This window comes from Gallus gallus, chromosome Z (genome assembly GCF_016699485.2).
Source record: "Gallus gallus isolate bGalGal1 chromosome Z, bGalGal1.mat.broiler.GRCg7b, whole genome shotgun sequence".
NCBI lineage: Eukaryota > Metazoa > Chordata > Aves > Galliformes > Phasianidae > Gallus > Gallus gallus.
The window spans coordinates 28,317,251-28,340,059 of record NC_052572.1 but is presented as its reverse complement, the minus strand read 5'-3'; the positions used below and the strand labels follow the sequence as shown (position 1 = coordinate 28,340,059).

General features: G+C 38.1%; 1 protein-coding gene across 1 annotated transcript in view; it reads right to left on the bottom strand.

The window, feature by feature from the left end:
• Positions 1 to 201: 201 nt before the first annotated feature.
• The window catches only part of LOC100858941, a 29,041-nt gene continuing 6,433 nt past the window's right edge, over positions 202 to 22,809 (bottom strand). The window contains exons 2-8 of the mRNA XM_046905521.1: positions 17,764 to 17,928; positions 15,891 to 16,013; positions 13,878 to 13,925; positions 11,404 to 11,501; positions 9,608 to 9,700; positions 3,299 to 3,463; positions 202 to 1,304 (exon numbers count right to left, since the gene is read on the bottom strand). Of these exons, the coding sequence (XP_046761477.1) occupies positions 1,206 to 1,304; positions 3,299 to 3,463; positions 9,608 to 9,700; positions 11,404 to 11,501; positions 13,878 to 13,925; positions 15,891 to 16,013; positions 17,764 to 17,928 (791 nt within the window). The 3' untranslated portion in view covers positions 202 to 1,205. The remainder of the gene's footprint in view (positions 1,305 to 3,298; positions 3,464 to 9,607; positions 9,701 to 11,403; positions 11,502 to 13,877; positions 13,926 to 15,890; positions 16,014 to 17,763; positions 17,929 to 22,809) is intronic.

Sequence of the window (22,809 nt, the reverse complement as noted above, 5' to 3'; positions counted from 1 at the left end):
CACTGTGCAATCCTCAGTACAGAACCTGCTTTAGCAGGGAGTTGGATGCAATGATCCCCAGGAGGTCCCTTCCAACCCCTGTGGTTCTGTCATTCTGTGCAATGCTGATGCCATCACAGTGTCCCATCAAAGAAGAAAGGTGACTTCCAACAAGAATGACTAGAGGGCTGGAGACTTCATATCAGAGAGGAGGAGAGAGAATCTTTGTCTATGCCTTTATTGTGTTACTAATTAGAATTAACAGAATAAATGGAAATGTACATAGTATTTGATAGTGTTCCTTTAATAGAAAATGGTTAACTTGAATTACTTACAAGTTTTACATATTTCAGTACTGTTGTAACTGCACTCAAGCTATGTCATTACCTTTTATTCCGACTGTGAAAACATTTATTAGATGAACAATTTCTAATTTTGATATCTAGTTCATAATCCACAGTTGTCAATAATGAAGATAGTATGTAACACAGTGCATAGAAGACATTTATATCAGGCCTAGCAATGTTGGGTAACAATCTCATGCTTTAATGTACAACGGTTTATCCTAAGCAGACTTTAATGCAGTGATCCTCTTGTCAATCTTCAGCATTTCTCTACTGTGAGTGACCACTCCCTTCTCCAAGGACAAAAGAAATCCAGTCTCTGGATTAATCAGCACATAGATCCTATGCAGGTATGGTCACCACTTCTTCCCACTTTTTTTAACTCCCATTGGATTAACTAGCATCAGAATGACATTATTTATATTGAATGATGTTCTTTTACAAATCTTATTCTAACAGGTCACAAATATGGTCAAAGTACCAGAGGCCCATGAAGCTACATATGAAGAATGCTTGCACTGAATTATTTTCCAACAAACAGAACCCAGTATTTTCTATTAGGCACAGCTTTTGTAGTGCAGAAAAACAAAACTGATATATTTATATTAATATTTTAATAATTATCATATCTGCAAAGTAGAAGTTTAAGAATATCTGCCTCATTTTGAAAATAAACTGCAAAGTAGTAATTATATTTTGTATTCAAATGTTAGACACATTGGATGAATGTGGGGTTTTTTTCCCCACTGCAAAGTGGGGAGACTGTATTATTAAAAAACACTCACTGGCATTAGTTTTGTATTTATGTCTAAATAAAACTAATATATGCTTTCCCCCTTGTCTGTTACTTGTTCGGGTTAGTTGGAAGCTGAAAATGTCAGTTTACAGGTTTTGTATGTGCAAAGTAAGTCTTGGAAAGATGAGTATCCATGAAGTGTTGATCTGACTTCTCATCACAGAGCTGACTGAATTTATTATTTTCTGAAAAAAATCATCAAACATCTTGACTTTGTATCTCAAATCTACAACTTTACAGAACTACCACTGCTGCTATACCAAAAGGCTTTGGAGTGTTCTAAAAAATATTGCTTTTAAGGTAGATGGTAGAAGTGCAGCATTCTACGTTACAGCCATAATTTAAGTATTGACTACAGAACACAATCAGTGTTCACTGAGTTTAAACACATTTTTTGCAGACATCAGCAGAGGTAGTGTATTTTATCAGTGTGCTTCATGCAAGCTTTGTGGTGAGTTGTAGCAATTTCATTAGCTATTGTGACTGAATAAGGTGATCACCTTACCATTGGTAAATGTCAGACTGCCAGGTATTATTGTCTCAATGAAATTATTGCACCTGATACACAATTTAATTTATTCTTTGTATAGCATAATAGATTATTCTAAATAACTTACTTCTTGTGTCACATATGCTTGTAGTCAGTATAGAATCGTAGAAGCATAGAATCATAGAATCACCAAGACCTCTAAGATCATCCAGTACAACCATTCAGCTATCACCAATGTTTCCCATTAACTACGTAGGTTTTTCCATTGTTACTGTTGTTGGGATTGAGCTGTACTTATGTTTCTGTCTGTTTCCCACCCACTGATTTCAGTGAACACTTAACAGATCTAGAAGCCATAAGTACTGCCTGTAGAATACTCAGAAGCTCTCTGTTCTATCAGCAATGGAAGCAACAAAATGATTTTTGCTGTTCTAAGTGTAGTAGTCCAGCAGTGAAGCACCGCACTGCTGTTACTGAAAGAAATATAATATAGTCCTGTTGTAATGCACATGAAATTGATTGACTGATGTTAGGATTCCTATTCCAAGTATGCACTGTCTGATGCACTGACAGTGAACAGCCTTGGCAGGGCAGTGTTGCTGTATGCTGTTTCACTGCAGCTAAGCCACAGCTCCTTGCGCAGGTGCATGACATCTAGCATTCATACAAATGTGTTCCCAAACACATGGTGTTAAAGAGAAGTGCCACCAAATGGCACTGGGACTGCACGCACAGCAGCTGAGAAGTGGACTTTTAATACCTAGTGATTGTGCGTACAACTGTGGTTTGTTTCCTCTTCTATTCAGTGTGCTTTGTGCCTCACAGAGTACAGTGTGCATGCTCCAAGGGGCAGCATCTTCCTCCTAGAATCGTGAATCACTAAGGTTGGAAAAGACCTTCAAGATCATTAAGTCCAACCCTGACTGACACAGCCCGACAGTGAAAGGTTGCTCCTCTGGTGTCATGTGTGTTTTTTTCAGTTCACTTACTCACTTCCAGTTTATTTAGTCATTATGAAAATCGAATGTTTCAGATGCTGGTCTTCATGCTGCTTTGCAGCTAAGCACTGACTGCGTTTCCCCTGGGGCCCTGATGAGGCTGCAGTGCTGCCAGGCTGAGTGCATGCACCCTCCAAGCTGCCAAGCTCTGACCTCTTCCCCTGCCCTCCTTGAAATGAGTAATGCTTTCCTCAGCTTTCCCACAGACACTTAGTCAGTACATGTACATATGCATTTAATGACTTCTAAGCGTTTTCACTGCAAGTTCAGATGAGCTTATAAGAAACTTATTTTTTAACAGTGGAATGTTTACACTGTGGAAAGCTATGCTTTTCCATGCCTGTGTGTGCGCCCTTTTCCCTTGTCCTTTAAATATACCCAATGTACTTTTCCCCCTGAGGGAGAATTCAGCTTCTGATGTCCCTAAGTCCATAACTGTGCAAGTACGATATGAAGAGACTGACTAGTTACCGTGTTTTTCAAATGTAGCCATTATCTCTTCCTACTGTAAGTACAGAAAGAAAAGATGATACTCGTGCAAAATGGTGATTGAAACAACAAAAAAAGAAGTTAATAATAGAAATCAGTTAACCTCAACTTCTTGCCCTCTCTGTATAGATTGCGATAGGAGCTGTATTGACACTTAGGCCACTGAAAGGTAGAAAAAATAATTTTCCTAAAAATATGTCACCTTGAAAACAAAGTTTCTCTCCCCATCAGGGTCATCACGATCCAGTTTGCGTATGTCAAGTGAGTGATCATTCACATGCAGAAAGTAATTTTTGTCTTCGTAGCACTGGAACTTCACTGAGTCTCCTTCAGAATGCATGATGAAAAAGTGATTATCTTCCTTCAGCTATGAAAATACAGAATGCAGAGAATACATGTTATTTTATAAAGCCTTTCTATAGGGCCTTATATGTTACAAAAAATCAGTGATATTGCTATCTTGGTATATTTGAAATAATTTTCTCCAGTGACATTTATTTTCCAGTGTTTATCATAAATCTTAAAAAAAATATATCATAAATCATAAAACCTCATCATCTGGGACAGATTCTATGAGGAATGAAAACAGAACAATACCTGCTTCCCTCAAAGGACTGAGTGCTTCCAGACTCACAGTTACATTCATTTGCTTCCCAAAAAGACCACTGCAGGTTTGCTCAGTCCTGTGCCTGTTATTTGGAATAGTTTAGGATTTTCTCCTGATCATTTCCTTACCTCAGGCCTTCCAGGTCAGCTGCCAGTAGCAGCAACATGTCAAGTCATAGCTTCTCTTGCCTATTTTGGAGTAATCTGAATATGACAGTGCTTATTACTCTTAATAAAACCTGGCTTATTACGTACAATTTGTACACATCTCAAGTCTCCAAGAAATCTTCTTCTAAGATCCATCTTAAGAGGGAATAGATATTGTCCAAGGAGCCCCTTGGCATGACTCAATGTGTATAGGATCTCCAGGTGCTCCTGGGTGAGGATGAAAAAGGTTACCAGAAAACACCACTCTGGAGAGAGGAAAGGTAAGAGATAGTCCCCAAACTCATAAGCTCTGAAGGCCATCAGCCTTTTTAAATAAGCAATGAGAACTCTGATAAAGTCAGAGGAGGTGCTGGGCCTGCCCAAAGAAAAATCAGAATGGCTCAGGGTAAGCCTCAGAGAGAGAGAGTGGTAAAGGGTTCCAACTGTGCTGGAGACTCCAGCAGAATACACCTTGCCATAGAAGGAGGAATGTGCCTTTTCAGCCCAACTGACAACAAGAAAGGAAAGAATATGCCCTGTGGTTACTGTAGAGCACAGAAAGTGACACGTGAGGATACATCTCCTGTATTAATTAAGTTATAATGGAATGCAGCTAAAATGTCTCGTCCTGATAAACCAGAGTGACAGCACAGTATCTGCAGCTTCGATCCAAAAATTATGTTTTAAAAACTGGAAAGCATAAGAAAATTTGACATTTAGAAAGAAACACCTTCTGGGAACTCAAAAAGGAAAACTGTAAAATGGAACCATACATTTGATGAAAGAATCTGTTTGATTCGTAGAGAGGGTGGGGAGAGAAGACCTTGAGGGGAATAAGAGAGGGAGAGCCTGCAGAAGCAAGGAGAGGAATCAGTGTATGCCATGTAGAAATTAATGCTACAAAGATGAATAACAAGGGACACTCAAATGAGACTGAACAATACCTGCATAACTGCATGAGGTGATGGAAAATCTGACGGGGAGGCCATCAGAAGATGGTTTGGGGAACGGTGTTGCATGGGTGGAAGAGAGGAATTGTGAGTAGGAGCAGCCACTGCTGGAAGTGCTGGCCCAAGGTTGCAAGATGCCACAGGTCCCAGCTCTGAGATCACGAGGAATATTTACAACAACATATTATGCAAGAAAGCAGGAACTGGGTAATATTCCATTGTGGCCTGCTAAGAAGGCTGATGAGAAAACCCAGAAAATACTTCTTCCAAACAGTTCTTTCTGAGGATAGATCCTATTGCATCCAGAAAACAGCTGCTACTGCAGCAGGCATGATCATTTGTACGACTTAAGAAATTAACAGGTGGTTTTCAGTTACAAATCTGTTTCTTTGGCATTGCATTAGAGGAAGTATCAATCTGCAGGATTGCTTTCACATTTAGTAAAAAAAATACACAGTAGTCATGCCCCACAGGTGAGTCACGGTGCACTTGTAGTAACATATGCCCAACATATGTTGACTCAACAGGTTAAAGAGAATCTGTCCAGGTAGGTGAATAATATTTCAGTGTGAGAGAGCAGTATCTGTGTTTTAAAATAAATCAGCACAAAAGGATTAAAATGAGGCACAATTATCAAAACCCTGGGTCTAACTGCTGCTCTCTGAAGCAGGAAGCAGCTAAAAGATAAGAAGAATCAACATAAGCAACATCTGATGATAAACAAAATAATAAAACCAAACTGCCATCTCAGCCGCCTCAGTGAAGTCACTGTCCTTGGGAAATACTTCAGATAAATGTGATGCTGGGTTGGTACTGGAGCAGGGCTGATGACACACCAGTGTGATGGCTCAGTACTTGGTCAGCATCAGGATGACATCTTTCTACCAAATCCCAAATACAGTCCCAGGGAGCAGACCGAGGGTGACCAAGAGGCTGGGAGTGACCAAGAGGCTGTGAGGAATGCAGCCAGGACAGCTGGCCCCATATCACCAAAGGGATACTTCATGCCGTATGACTTCATGCTCAGCAATGACATGCAGAAGACAGTCGCACTGAGGAGGGTGGTTTTGCCTTCCAAGGTGTCTGTTGCTCAGAGAATAGTGATGCTCTCTCTGCTGTCAGTCTCTGCTTTGACTGCTTACGAGAAAAGGAGAGTGATTGTTTTTGCATCGTGTAGTGGTTTTCTTGTTTTGGTTTGTTTTGTTTTTTTCCTGACCTTCACATATTATACTGTCTCTATCTTGACATAAAAGTCTTCTTACTTCTGTATTTCTTATCTCTCCCCTATCCCACTGGAAAGTGATGGAATCGTGTAAGTGGCTGTTCCAGTGCAGCCCTTTTCTTCTCACAGCTGGTCCTGTCCTGAAGAACAGTAGGGCTGTGCTCCCACCCTGGGCAGTCAGTTCCAGGTACATTGCACTTCCCTCCACGTGGAAGCAAACTGGCTTTACACTTTGCCATCAGAGGGTTTGAGAACAACACATTGGCAACATCAGTTATAGTATACACTTGGAGTCCTGCTCATACTGGACAGTAGGACACCTTGTGCAGAAGCACTCAGTAGTGGTGTGACTTTGTACAGGCCGCTTTGGCTAGGTGCCAGAAAGGACAGTGACAAATTGACCCCAGCCAGCAGCTAGGAACAGCAAACATGGCATTATTACTAAAGTTCAGAAATAAAGTATTTCTGTTGTCCTCACTTTTTGTCAGTTTGGTGCTGTACTTTATTTATCTTAGTCTATTTGACTGGAACCATTAGTAAGTCCCACAGTAAGGCTTTTGTCAACTGTATAGCTGCCCTCTGACTTAATCTCTGTCTTGATTAGCTTTGTCTAACTACTCAGTGAATTATAGAAGACCACAGAATAAATACTGGTCAGGCCGTAATGGAACTGTGTGAGCAGCCCTTCAGTTCCGGAAAAATGCTGTCCAGCAGTAACAACCTAATAATCTTGCATAATCCACCAGGGAACAACTTGAGGAGAAAGAGCCAAATCTAGTGATAGCATTGTTGACTTCAGTCACTGTTTAAGCAAGCACGTCAAGGCAAGAAGGAATTTAAGAGGCGTATCAAGCAAGGAAGGAAAGGAAAAAAAGACTGTTTGAAACTGAAGGAAGACTGAGCACTATTAGTGCCTAGTAAAAACTGAGATTGAGCTGAGAGGCTCAATGTTCTTCTGCCTATGCCATAAGGATACAGCTCTGACACCACATGGCTGAATAATTCTGGTCCAGACTTCTGAGAAAAATGTTGATTTGTGAGACAGAATGTAAGAATAAGAAGGCCATCACGCAGTAACAGCCTAGTTGAGAAATTCAGGTCAAATCAATGCATTAATGTGAATAGTGAATGCTAAATGACTCATTTCAATTTCATAACCCTTGGCTGCTTTAGAAGAAATGACTGGGGCTAACATTCCCCTAGGCATGTTCTATAGCAAGTGGCAGAGATTATAAATGTAATCTTACTTGGGCTAGAACAAACAATATTAATCAGCAGAAGAAATACATAAGTGGTTGGAAACGTTCCATTGTTGTCAACGTGTTGTGTGGATGTACCTGGAAGCCTTCCCTGTGGTGGAGTGGAGGAAAATAATACTCCATACCTCTTACTACAACCTGTTGTATAGTTACCCGCTTTATGATACGGATAACTATGATAAGCAAACTATACTATTGGCTTAGAATAACTGCTGCCCTGTTAATGCTGGGACTGGGCTCCAGGTGGGTGACCATCAGTGTGTGCCTTCTGTGAGGAAAGAACAGTGCATACTGCTCAAACTTCTCTGCTATTACCAGCATAGAGCTGTAATTCACGTTGGTTGTGGTCTGCGTTACCTGCCCACCTCAGTTGTCTGTCATTAGAAGCTTTTATTGCAAACTGTTATTTGCTGTAAGGAACTGTTACTATCTTAGGACAACAGGCTTATTAATAAAAGATCTTTTAATGAATATCGAGTGTTGGCTGTGGCTCCACAAGTCTTGGTTTCAGAAATGGAAATCTACAGCACAGTGGGAAAGTCTTTCTGCTGGTATAATGGCAGGCTTCACAGATTCTCATGTTTCTGGTAATTCTACTGGCAGTTTTCCATTAATAAACAAAAACGCCTGTCTTTAGCATTACTAAAAGCTTGCGGACAAAATACCGTGTTGTGGTACCACATAGCTCAGTCAACCACTTCTGAGCCTAGCGCACAATGGAGGCTTAATTCATCATATCAGAAAATATTTCTTGCTCATTGCACCCATTTTAGAAGGTTTACAAGAATTTCAAATTTCAGGCAGGGCTATGGCATCGCCTCTTGTTGTAATTGCATGTGATTCAAATGCAGGCTGCTCTCTCTGATATAAGTAACACAATTTCCTACTCGAGGGTATTCACAAACTGTGATGAGTAACTCACTAGATGCCTTGTAAGGTGTGTAGAAAATATGTTCTTAGAATGATTTCTTAATTCTTTCTCTATGAACAGCTCTACAGGAAAAGGCATGTCTTCTTTTCTATAAAAAATTTCCAAGATATATCATACAAGGAAGAGTCTAGAATTTGTCTTAAATTTTGTCTGACTTGTTGTTTTCTGCTTTTGTGTAGAACCAAGGAATGTTTCTGGTAGGTATCTCAGGAGAAATGTAAACTGAAGGACCCAACAGTTTTGCTATTTTTTTTGCCAGAGATCAGTTAATTAATTATGCAAACAAGCAAACAAGGCAATAGATGTGTAGCTTTTACCTTTGAGACACCATTTCAGAATGACGTCAAGCAAGAAACTAACTGTAATTTCAAATTACCAGAATTCCTCTCTGACTTTGGAGAAATATTAGAAAAGATATAAATTTTAGGCTGTGAATTTTAGATGTTCATTATTTCAGACTTGTTATTATGAAGTAGTGAAAGCTATCTGATCCCCGATAGCTTTAATTTTCCTTACTGAAATTGGAAATATTGTCTTTTCATCCTCTTGAACAGTCAGCTGGAGCACAGCCGTAACAAAAAATGTGTTCTCAACATTTTCTCAGCTTTTGATTTTCTCTATATTAGAATATCTGTTTAAAATATATTATCGAACAACTGAAGTATATTATCGAACAACTTCCCGTGCTTACAATGTGTTATCATTTCTATCTATAGAAGAACTGACAAAATCAAACTTTGGTCACCAAAATGTGGGAATAAGTGACCTGGCTCCCTGTATATCATCAGAAACACAGTGTGTTACTCCAGATTCATAGTCATCTGGTGGCACAAAATTCAGTCTGAAAGTGCTCTGGGGTTGTTTATTTTTAATTTTTTTTATATTAAATATTTTGTATTTATGATCATTATTTATTATTATTATTATCTACATTTTGTGTTTTTATCAACTCAGTAAGTTTTTGACACATGGATTCATTTTCCTTCTGCCATCATTATCCTTACTGTTTGACCCCCCTCAATCTGCTAATACACTCATAGGATTTTCTAGACCTTGCAAAACAATTTTCATGTGGCATGATTTCTTGTACATCTCCCCACATTTTAGAGAAGCTCAATGATACAAGAATCATGTTCTTGTCTTTCATGTTGTAATTTAAACTCAGATATTTTGGCTGTAGATTGAATAAGATATTAGTGTACACGAGTCAACTCAAACACATGGAAAAGTGGTTCATGTTTTTTTTTTCTGAGAAAAATACTAAAAATAAGTGTGTAAACATTCATTTCATGGGTAACTGTAGAAAAGTACTTAACTGACTTTTTTTTTTTACATTTATGTTTGCATACGTTCTCTCTCATATATAAGTTCTTATACACTGATCATAATCATATACCTTTTTGAAGTCAAGACCTCCCTTGTTGCACCTTTTCCTGTTGCCTTCTTCTGTGGTAGTATGATCTGGCTCGGAACAGCATCCCTTTAAAACCTGTGTTTATAACCATGCAGATCAGTAATTTTGCCTTCCCATTTTCCACTTTTAAAGCACAAAATTCTGTATTAATTCTAATTCTTTTTTTTTCCCACAAAGTTCACTTGTATTTACACTTCAGTTATCTGAGATGGATAAGTTTTTGTGTTCTCAAAATACTACCTGAGTATATTATGAATTGGGCTGGAAACAAACATCAAAAGAAAATCCTACAAACTATTCAGTGCCAAGATTCTATTTCGCAATGCAGCTGAGATTGCAGCATGCCATAACAGAAAACAAGCAAAAACAATTACAGATAAGGAGCACTGTCATCCCCTTAAGAGATTTCCTGTCAAGAATACAAAAATTACTCACATTCTGCTGGAAACAGAATAGTCAGTGATCTTTCCAAGCTTTTTACATACTTGCGAGATAGTAAATATGTCTTACACCATTTTCGGTCAAGAACTGCTCTTAGTCATGTTAAGAGATGTAATCTGGTATTATTCCATACTTTTGAAATAGGTGATTGGGCGGTAAAATCTACTGGGACTCAACATTCAGTTCTTTCTCCGATTTGGTGGTACACCTTTCATATAATTAATTTATGACAAAATTATCTCTGAAACAGAAATATCTTAAAAAAAATAATTATTCTTCCAAGAAAAGTAAAGAAAATTCCAATGTGGTAATACACTATAAACACAATTAATGTATCTTATAAAACATATTTCCGCAAAAATTTTAAGAATTGGATTTTCTAGAAAGTCCTGAAATGAAAAGTAAATGAAGAATACAGAATATTTATTCTGAGAAAGCACTCAGAGGGCTGGATCACCTCTCCTATGAAGAAAGGTTGAGGGAACAGGACTTGTTTAGCTTAGAGAAGAGAAGGTCTGCGGAGACCTCATTGTGGCCTTCCAATATTTGAAGGGAGCGTATAAATAGGAGGGGGAATGGCTGTTTACATGGGTAGATAGTGATAGAACAAAGGGGAATAGTCTTAAGCTGAGACACGGGAGGTTTAGGTTACATATTATGACAAAATTTTTCACTCAGAGGGTGCTGATGTGCTGGAACAGGTTGCCCAAGGAGATTGTGGATGCCCCATCCCTGGAGGCATTCAAGGCCAGGTTGGATGTGGCTCTGGGCAGCCTGGTCTGGTGGTTGGTGACCCTGCACATCGCAGGGGGGTTGAAACTAGATGATCATTGTGGTCCTTTTCAATCCAGGCCATTCTATGATTCTATGATAATTCCTTATCTTGGTATAACTTGGGGAAACAGAGCTCAGATCTTTGCCCTGCTATAAAGGTTAAATTCTTACATGAAGTTCTTCCTCAGACAGGTACTAGTAAGGTTTCTAACCTGGGCCTACCACAAGGAAATCTGACCTTGACTGCTCTTCCCACTATAAATAAACCAGACAAGACTGAAGAAAATGAGAATGCCCTGACAACAGATTCTTTCAAGTGAGGCTGATTAGGAGAAAATAATTACCCTCTTAAACTCACCTCTTTTCAGTGTAGTAGACCACACTCAAGGATTTTTGCAATGATCTACTTTAAATATTTGTCTGGATAGCGTAGAAGGAGGCGGCCAGGTTGTGCATGGTAGTAAGTGATAAGCAAAGGAAAACCAATTCAAAAAGGACTGTGGGAGAAATTGTTCTGCAGAGAGAAAGAGTGCTTAAAGGTTACAAATTAAACTACTTCTTACCTTCAGACAGAGTTGGTTTTCACCTTTGCTCAACAGCACAAATTCATTACACTTTAATCGCTGCATGAGGACCACCACATTTTTAGAGTTTGTTTTTGCTAGAAAAAGAAATAAAATGTGTATTATAAAATGAAGCACAGATTAAAGTAGTGAAGTAGACAATATTCAGATTCACTTTACATTGATGGGCACAGGGAGAGAAACAAATATAATCACTCAATAAGTCTTTCTTCTCAAAAGTGTTTAAAATCTATGACTTCATGACAATTTAAATTTGTCATACAAAAACTTAATTTCTCTCTGCAAAAAAGATTGATTATATATGGAGTATCAGATTTATGTGAATATGTGTATAAGTCCATTTACATATATAAACTCATCAACTGTGAAGGCACATTCACATTATTATGTAGCTATACATGTAATGTACTGGTTTATATAATATGTCTGACTACGCACACACCCCAACAGAAAATATAGGTTTTTTCTGTTTTATTTACTGGCTACTTTGTAGGTCAAAATCTTTCCACTGCCAGTCGGTGCACTGGATACACTTCCTTTTTGGAAACATTGGTTTCTTAGCTGCAGGAAATAAGATTAGATAACATGGGATAATTCTCAACCTGATAAAACAATCACTGGCTTTGTACAGTTCAAAGCCCCAGATCCAGAAAAACAAAAAACAAAGCTAGTTTTTGTCAACTGATAAGTGACACAAAAGCATTAGCTAGCAAAGAGCATTACCTACCATAAATATATGACTGCCTTTAAGATTTATTTAAAATAACACTACTTATGCTTTTGGAAATATATCTAGTGCACTGTTTATGACCAAAAAAAAAAAAAAAGAAAAAGAAAAAGAAAAAGAAAAGAAAAAGAAAAAGAAAAAGAAAAAGAAAAAGAGAAAGAGAAAGAGAAAGAGAAAGAGAAAGAGAAAGAAAAAGAAAAAGAAAAAGAAAAAGAAAAAGAAAAAGAAAAAGAAAAAGAAAAAGAAAAAGAAAAAGAAAAAGAAAAAGAAAAAGAAAAAGAAAAAGAAAAAGAAAAAGAAAAAGAAAAAGAAAAAGAAAAAGAAAAAGAAAAAGAAAAAGAAAAAGAAAAAGAAAAAGAAAAAGAAAAAGAAAAAGAAAAAGAAAAAGAAAAAAGCCCCACATGTCCATCACCACAGCAAGTGAATACAGAGCACACAGAGTTGCATAAGTTAGGTAATTAACAGCTTTAACAGTTTCAGTTAAAGAACTGTATCTTTTTTTTTCTTGTCACTGAGGATCTTTTTCAGCCTTTGAAGGATACTCTGAATCAGCAGAACATACTCATTCCACCGGAAGTATTTTAGGTTCCCTAATCCTATATGTTATTTTAGCTATAATGCTTTTATAGAAGTCTTCCAAAGGAATTTTCTCTGAACCAGTCACAGCATTAAAAGGGTGTAGAAATCCTTGATATAATCTGAGATGCACTTAGGCATGTTGTGCTCAGTTTGCATATTTATAAATACATTTAAATGTAGTAGAATTAAGGTCTAAAAGTCTTCCCTCTTCATTACGTGCAGATTCATCAGTTTAGATTACCTCAGTCAGTTGTCCAGCATCAGCTGTATCATATAGGTGGCACATCAGCATACGAGATATTTCATACCCAAGTCATAACAGTGTTCTGACTTAAGGGAGATCAACTGTCTAAATCACATCTGATAAATGTGACAAATAGGCTATTGGGCAGATGGTTGCTGGCAGGGAAAGTAAGGAACGTTTCCACGATTTTGTACACGCTGCTTCCACTGTCTGTTGGGCTCTGGTTGAGCTATCTATCTTCTCTGATTTCTAAAACCAGAGTCTAAGGGGTAATTTTACAAATTCATGCTAATACAAGATGCCACTTCTTGCTTGGAGTATCCCTGCAATGCAAACTTAGGCAAGTACTGAATGGAAGGGTCAATAGTTTATAGTGTTCCCTAGAAATCCCCACTTTACCACTGGCCAAGGTGCAATCGTGGATTGCAGTTCTTTCTGGTTGAAACTGGAATAGATTTATCTTTTACTGGAATAGTGGAACTAATGTATCCTGAAACATACCACTCATTTGTTATGCTTACAACAGAGAGGTTCCAAAAATATGTCTTCTCTTTCTTCATACCCTTTTTGTTTTCCCCTTCCCGTAACAATAGGTCTTTGCTAACTGAGACTCAAATGTCAGCAATATAGCACACATGTTTTTATTCTAAAAATATTGATTCCAGCTTGTGTGCATTCTATTTCCTTGTGCACATTTTTCTTCAGTTCAAGTCCTTATTCATAACTTGCTACGGCAAGTTTTGTGGGTTTTGAGATTGTCCAGTAGCCTGACCTAGATGAACATCTAGTCTAAAGAATGGCTTCTGGTATGATGTCTTAGAAACATTATAAACTCATTTTAAATCAGTCCCTAACAAAGAGAATGAAACATTTTTTTTCCCACATGAGTCATTCAAGTCTTACCTCTAACTGCTGGTTCCTTGCTTGTGAACAGGCTTAACCATGCTGTATCTAAAACAAATGACATTTAACAAAAGATTTGGAATGAGACAGTACCATACTTCAAATTTTAAAACATCATGATTTGAAGAATTGCTTAAATGTATAGTCTGAGAAATGGAGAAATGGTTTGGAACTGCAGTAGACGTCAGACTTCACTTCTTGCGGGTCTCTGACTTCATGTGGTGCCACTAAGACTGAACAGTTGTACCTGTACACATATCCTGAAGTCTGAGCTCTGAGTCTAATAAATATATTGGCTGATTGTCTTTTACAAAAGAGAATACACTTGACAAAATAGAGGCCAGTGATGAAATGTGAGGCCTTAAATAATATCAAATAGAAATCGCTAGGGTCTCTGGGCAGTAGATGTGAGACTCCTGACACAAAAAGAGTAAGATCGGGAAGTATCAGGTAGCCATGGAATGGGTGTTCCAGCACTTCTTGCATCAGCCTGCATTATGTAGGCAGCTCTCTGGTGAAAGCATTACCTGCTCAGCTCAAAGCCACAGATAATAGTATAACACGGAGTTGGATCCTTTTACAATACTATCTTGATGATATTATCATGAATGTATGTTTGTGGTATTTGTGTTTACATACACAAATATATCACATAGCATTTCCTTTTTTTTCTGTTGTTTCTTTTTTTTTTCTTTTTCAGAGAACAGCAGTATCTTCTGCAACAGGATAGTAACACCATGCTCACAGATCTTACAGATTTCCACTTTTTGCTGTACTTTCATAAGAAATCTGCCTATTTTATTATCTCTATTGTCTCATTTTTGGAAAATAAATAACTCTAGGATAATTGTATTTATTGTTATTTGCCTCTTACCCACCAAAGAAAACCCCAAACAAACCCTAACAGCTACTTCTGTGATGTTAGCTGTGGTACTGTTTCAGGGGTTAATTAGAGAAGACTTGCCTGAGATAAAAGAAGGTTTACGTGAAAAATAGAATAATTCTACAAATTCCAATTTCCCTGTTTTTCTTCATTTTGCCTTGTCCCTGACTGTTTTCTTTGCAAGGTGCTGCACTTGGGTTGGGGCAGTCCCAGACGGGTGCACAGACTGGGAGAAGAGCTCACTGAGAACAGACGTGCAGAAAAGGACAGTGGGGTTCTGGTGGACAAGAAGCTTGGCATGAGTCAACAGTTTGCACTTGCGGCCTTGAAAGCCAACTGCATACCGTGCTGCATCAAAAGAGGGGTGGTCAGAAGTCAGGGACTGTTCTTCTCTGCTCTGCACATGTGAGATCTTCCCTGAAATACTGAAACCAAGACTGGAGAAGACATGGAGCTCCTGGAGAGGGTCCAGAGGTTGCCATGAATATGATCAGAGGGCTGGAGCACCTCTTTTACAAGGAAGAGCTGAAGCAATCGGGCTTTTTCAGCCTGGAGAAGGCTCTGAGGAGTCCTTGTAGTGGCCTTCCTGTACTTAAAGAGAGCTTACAAACAGGAGGGAGCCTGGCTTTTTACACACAGTAGTAGGACAAATGGGAATGGTTTTAAAGTAAAAGAGATTTAGATCAGACATTAGGCAGAAATTCTTTACTCAGAAGGTGGTGAGCAGGCAGCACAGGCTGCCCAGAGAAGTTGTGTGTGCCCCATCCCTGGAGGCATTTAAGATCAGTTTGGAAGTGACCCTGATGTAGTGGGTGGAACTGAACGGTCTTTAAAGTCCCTTCCAATCCATTAATTTATGATTAATAGCCAAACATGTGGATTTCCCAATAATTTAAATGGAGCGAACAAAATAATCTTTTTTGAAAAATTGTTATGTATCCTTAGTATGTACTGTATTTACCTATTTTAAACTGGAATAAATGTTTTCATCTATCACTATCAATATTGATAAATATGCAATAAAATGTTATCTATGCTGCCTTAAGAACAGACTGTATAAAAGTGCATTCAGCAGTTTCTTAGGGTACTACACATACAGTTCATGAGTTTTGGTATAAAAAGCACACTACCTGCAGGGCCTTGTGAATCCATAGTTGATATTTCATGACGACCCCATTCATCTAAGTTGAAATGCACGGTTTTTGAATCTTCAGTCTGTATATAGCACCTCAGTGTTTGTCGCAGTTGAAGATCTAATCACAAATGAGTTGTAATTAATTGTACTGATAATAGAAAAAATGATAAAATTACATGATAAAACATGAAGTGTATTTTTATAGCTTTTTTTTTGCTTGATAATCAGTGTAAATTTTACAGAAACGACATGTACATTAGAATAGTATGAGCAATGCATAATTATACAGTTAGCTTAAGCTGCTTTTTAAGGGACTTGGTTGCTGTGTCAAGAAGGAAAGCAAGGATTTATGTGCTTGCAATTTACCCCAGTGAGAATATGGGATTTAAGCTGAGATTTCTGGAGAGTTACCCCATTTGTGCAAAAACCTGAGCTTGTAAAAACGGCTTCCTACTCAAGAGGAGCATGTATGCCTGGAGGTTGGAGTTTGGACAACCTGCAAATAGCTGTGTTGGAAGACACTGACAGGACAGGAGGAATTTGCACACAAAAAGAGGAGGGTGTCTAAAGTAGCTATTGGTATGGGAAGACAGAGCACAGTAACTCCCTGTATGGGGGCATACACAGGGAGGCAGAAGCAAAGAACACACTGTTGAGGTATAAACTTTCATCTGAGGAAAAGTAAAGGTGAAATAGGGGAACTGATTTTGCAGCATGTTATTCCTGGACTAGTTTCCTTCCTTTCATAAGTACCTCCCTGTTCCCATTTAACACTTTGAAATTTGGATCAGCATACAAATAAGAGTTCGAGGCTACCTGAAATAGCAGCCTTTTTTTTGCAAGAGTTTGGGGGGTCAGATGGGCAGAAGGGGAGGAGGTTGTCTGGAGTACCCGGCATCTCTTACTGAAAAAGGAAAAATACTACGACAGCAAAGGTATCTGTAGGCAGAGAACTTGTTTTTCACCATGACAGAACACAGCTGTGTAGCATCTACAGATAAACACTGTAAGGCACAATTTAGATTATACTAGACTGAGCACTTTTTCCTGGGGCAGGTTTGCTACTTTCCAATTCAGTACAGGGGTCAAGAAGTTTTGGTAACAACACAGACTTCTAGCGTAAACAAGTGCTGTTAAGTGAATTGTCCTTTCTGAGCTGGAAAACTTAGACAAGTGAAACAACAGGATACTGAAAACACGTTAGCTATGATATAATGTTCTGGGAATGCTTGACCTCACTGCAAACTTTCATTACTCTTTGTAAGTTGGTATGGTTCCTCTGAAATATCTGTTTTTCAGCTGAAATTTTGGGGGAAAAAAAAAAAAGAAAAAAGAGCTGTCTTTGAGAAGCTGTCTCTGTGCTGAACAGCAAAGACTTGTTCAATGAACAAGGATGACAAGAGATGCACACTCTGACCCTCCCTCACTGGCAGCTCTGACACATTCTATGCTGGATCTTTGGCACATACTTGGGCAAAAGCCTTTTCTTCACAAGTCTGGCAACTTGGGCTACAAGGCCTCCAGAAAAAGCATGGGTTTTTCTCAAAAGAAATTAGCTGTAAGCTCAAAAGAAATACCGTAAGAACTAGTACAGTACTCAGAACAGTTGGTAGGCCTGCTATGACATTCACTCTCTTCCAGGGAGTTATAGATGTACTTCAGAAGTCACCATACTGCATTTGGTCATATGAAAAAATTAATGTCACTCCTTTGAGGAGTGCTCAGTTTTTTAAAGCCAGGTTTTGCTTTGTTATTCCTTCACGTATTTTTATTTTTGAGCTGCTCTTGATACTTTATTTAGCCGATTTCTACCTTGGATTGTCACCCCAGGATTACAAAGACACCTTTCACCCAGAGGGAGAAGTTACCTGAGTTTTCAGCAGCTGCTGATCTGGTGCTAGGCAGAAATTTCCTTCTCATTGGTCCCCTTCGATAAGGAGGCACTCCGTATGGCTTTTCACGGCCTGAGCGGAGGATCATTTTGAAATTTGTTGAGAAACTCTGGTAACCTGAGTTGTCTCTCATTCCTAGTCCTGAAGTATAAGTTCATATTTCAGTTGAGAAACAAGTTTGAAAATGGTAAAATTTCAAGACATGACATTCAAGGAAATCGGGATAAATCCAATAAACATTATAGCTTGCATGATTTAAGCCTGTGTCTTAAAAAGCAAGAACAGAGTATTTCCAATGGCAGTAATTCAGTTGGGTATATCTAAATTTCTACTAAGAAGTATATGTGAAGTTCTGTTAAAGGAATGTATTGAAAAAGACTTACCTCTAGACAAAATAGGACTGGTTTATGTTAGTTCAGATTTTTAATTTACACTTTTCAGCCATAGCAATCTTTCTGCAGTTTCTGGTGGCTGGATTGAAAAATCATACTCTTTCTGTCCCTCAGAAGTACCTTGGTTTAAGATCATTTTCAAAGCATTCATAAATGATAGCTCACGATGCTAACTTCAAAATACTATAGCCTAACTTTCAGTAAAGACATGCAACTATACTGTAATCTTAAACAGAGAGTCAGGACAGAGAACTGGAGTTTGTAAACTTGAGTAGCGTATCAGAATAATTCATTCATGAATACAACAACTGGCTGCAAGAAAAAAAAATCAACCTCCAACCATTCGTATAATTCAGATAATTACTGATTCATCTACAGTTTAATCATTTGACTTCAGTGTATTCTGCATTTTTCAAATGATGCTGTACTTGTGATTACATCTACTAAAACAACGTGTTTCTCTTTTTGAATGACAGATGAATAAACGAATTTAAGAATTACCTCAGATAGATATCCTAAGGAAAGGTTAGCATCTAAGAATGGGAAATACATTGACAAGCGAACTGTCCAGCCAGCTAATGGACTATTAGCACACAGCTTGAATCACTGCACTTCAGAAAAGCTGAGGACAATACTTCAGTTTGAAGAAAGGCAGATTGGGTTCCTCACATCTAAGTACTTTTCTGAAGTCAACAGTTTGTGACCACTGCTTATGGCAAAATGCACATCACAGAAGACACCAGGCTTCAGTTGTTTACAGCACCCTGGGAAAATGAACTAAGTGAAGACAAGCATAGCTTTAGCCCCATAATTTTAGCTTTGCATAGAATAACTGAATATCAGCTAGGCCAGACAGCCTGTGGCTGTGGCATGACAGCTGTAATTTATGAAATCAGTGAGGGAGGTGAGTTTTGTATTCTAGTTCAATTCAGTTCTCTGATACAATATTTCACATCAGTTATTTATGTGAAATGGTAGAAATGAAGGGCTTCTTTCACTTCAGTTCTCCTGTTACTAAATTACACAAGGCTAACTAAGGCTCTTTCTTACTTTTTGACTCAGTTAAGAATGAACACTGAGTTAGCCTATGAAAAAGTGAAATATCCCTAGTAGGAATATATTTTTTTCTTACTTACTAAATTGTCTCATTTTTCAAATGTCTGGTAACAAATAGTCAGGGGTAGAAAATAAAGGCAAGGTCTTCTTCATCTTTCTGAAACTGCTTTATCATTGAAGTAAACTAAACGAAAAAAGAAGACCGTTTGTGAAGTCTTAACTGAACCTGACCTCTGCAACCTCCTCTCTGAATCAGGCTGCAGAGCAGCTGGGAAATAATACCAGCTTGTGGATCTTCAGAGGTATTACTGTGCTAGGAGTTCAGCACTAACAACGCGTCAAGACCTAGTTAGACCTAGGGATGCTCAAAAATAGGCATTTGATCCCTCTTTGAACATTTTTAATGAAAGTATAAGTACTAGTTTGACTGCACTTGATCAGAAGTTCAGAAGATCCAAATTCTTGATTTTTACAGCTAGTGAGATAGCCAGGGAACTGTCTTATTATTCCACTGACTCTGTCCCTCATAGACTGCAGTTATTAATTACAACTTATGTTCAGTTAGGCCTAAATGCTTATTGAAGTGAAAATTAATTTTATGAAGAGGTAAAGCGATGCCATGCAAACCACTGAGACACAAGGAGTCTTTCGTCTGGGTTTTTTATAGTCATCACCTCCATGAGAAGACAAAGATGATACAAGCTAGAACCCCAAAGAACTCCTGGGGAGGGCAGAGGAATTTTCAAACATTTTCAAAAGCATGCCTACGAAGTGGAAAAATTCTTAGAAAACTTTCTACTCAGAACAGTGGGTTCTGAGTAGAGCTGAGTAGAACAGCACTAGTTCAGAAGGACTGTACTCAAGTTCAATTATTTTGGGTTATTTTAATCAGCAGACATTTAAAATTGAGAAATTGTGAAAGTTTGTGTTAGATCTTAGTTCTGTTGGCACTGTAGGATAAATAAATCTCTCTACAATGATTTAAAAATATACACTTCCAAGCTTCCACGGCTTAAATTTCCACATGCGACCCAAAGCAGTGTGTGAAATAAAGACACTCTCATTCTGGTAATCCTTTCCTCTTCCACCATGTACTTACAGACATGCCACCTGCTCCCACTTTTTTTCATTTTTACTCATAGTTATTTCTGTTATGTGTTTTTGTCGTAATATCTTTTCACACCCATTTCTTCAGTTCATTAATTTTCCTCTTCTGTGAGGTATACACAGCTTGAGGAGGGCTAGAAAGAGGAGGTGCATATTCTTGGCTGCATACCTGGTCAGACACCATTTGTTTTGGAAACAGTGGTCTCTTTCATTTTGTTTCACATCCACACTAACTAGAAGGGAAGCAGAAAAGTTGATCTTTGTTTCTTCAGGCTGCTGGAATCAGCTACACTTAAGCACACTGGTGATCAGTGGCAACAAGATCACCCTGAAAGCATTGGAAGTTTCAGTCTTCTTCCTGCTATATACAACATGTATTTGCATGAAGGCAGTAAAGAAAATGGATTTTATAGAAAATGTTACATAATCTGTATAACTTCCTGCCCTTTTGTTCTTAGGCATCATTCACTCTTTCACTTATCCCAGGCACATCTCAGTACATAGAAACAGAGCTTAAAAAACTTGGAGTCCATTCACACAGTAGAATGATCCAAATATTATCTAATTCTATACTGACACATTCACAGCAAGTGCTCTCTAAGACCATTAGGTCAGATCTGTTTTTATTGTGCTGGGCTGCAGCTGACATTGCTAGTTCCAAACAACATAATTAACTTCTCAAAGTTTCTTACAATTTAACAGTAGATTAAAAGGAACTTGTGCCAACCTATGGTCAATAAATAATGAAGATGTAATTACTTTCAAATCAGCTAGTTTTTACAAAATCTAGAGACTCTAAAATAGATATAGAAACATAAAGACTGGATGCAAACTAGGCTGCAGAAGTGGCTTTGGAAGAGAAGCTTAAAGTCAGCAGATAAATCAGTATTTGTTAGATTCTAAACAAGCAGTATGGTAAATAAAATCTGAAACCGTGAAATCCATTCAGAACCCTGCTATAATCTTTCACTCGTGCTTACCTTATTGCGCCTGCTTCTGTCTCTGCTGGGATACTTCCACTCGGCAGAATGCTACTAGCAGCTCTGCTGCAGCCAATTTATTTCATGAACACATGGAAGGGAGCCAAACCTCAGGATAAGAGAAAAGTCTGACGCATATCTATTCATTTAGATCTTTATACCCACTCGCTTATATCAATATTTTTATGACTCACTGGTGACGGAATTCTAGGAATGTCAGAAATAGTAAATACAATTTACTTAAATTTTATTTCCTTCAAGTGCTCCAGAAAATGTCTTCCCTGGAACTTCATGCCATTTCTTAGCTTGTAGTTCTGCATAGAGCCTGAATAACCCCACAGATCTTACTCAGACATTGTATGTCACTGGTATTGTTGCTGCTGTCTGTTTCTTCAAAGGTTGATTCAAGGGCAGCTGCAGGGTTTCTGGCAATGCCGACTTTCTGCAAGTAAGACTGAAGCCTCAGTTGCAGGAAGCTTGAAACAAGTAAATTGCTCAAATATTTACCCACCTATTAAAAAGGGATTTGCAGTCTGTTGTAACAATTGTAATAGTTGGACTGCTTCTGGTATGAGCATGAACTTGTTTAAAGCAGATGTGCTGTATTGATCTGCCTATAAAGCTTATATAATTTTTTATCATAAAGGGCTTAGCTCTATCATGATCACATTTGCTATGTTCAGTTGGCTTTATCTATCTACTTCCTACCAGACAGTCCTTTCTATTCATAAGCACTAGATTTGTTTTAATGCAAGCCTTACATTTTTACAGGAGTGAACCATACATCCATGCACCCCCCTGAAATAATGGAACTCCGCTAAGAACAATTACTACTCCTTCTTGGCAGTTTTCTAAAAAACTGATATTCAGCAAATCCAAACAGAGCTGTACCTTTTATGCAGGATTTGTATACCATGTCAAGACATTTCTCAATTTTACTTGTATCTGGTGTATAAAATACCTCTTTTAGTTCATTAAGCCCCCACTGGACTCTGGAAATACATCAGGTCAATAGAAAGACTTCGTTAGAAGATACATTTCACAACAAAGCAATGCAGAACTTTGAAATCTCACACCTTTGCCTGTCACTCAAGCAGACACAGAAACGTGGGTATTATTCTAAATGTGTGACTGTTGTTTTAGTACAGGACAAATGCAATTAAAAACACACATGATGCAGCATTTTTAGAATACCCAGTTTTTGAGAGGCTGCTCTCGGGTCAGATCTGAAAATGCTGCAGCAGCTGTGTTTGTTGTTAAGAGTGGCAGGATTCAGGTTGCAAGATACAACAAAAACAGCCACAATGAGAAACTATTTAAAATTATTTGTAATGGATATGATCTGGGTAGATTAAGCCACATAGATACTGAGGATGTATCAACATCACATCTGACCTTACAGTTAACAAACTTCAGTATTTATTTTAAACATTTCTCTTATTTAATCTGTGACTGACTACGTCACTGAACATTCAGAAAACAGGGCC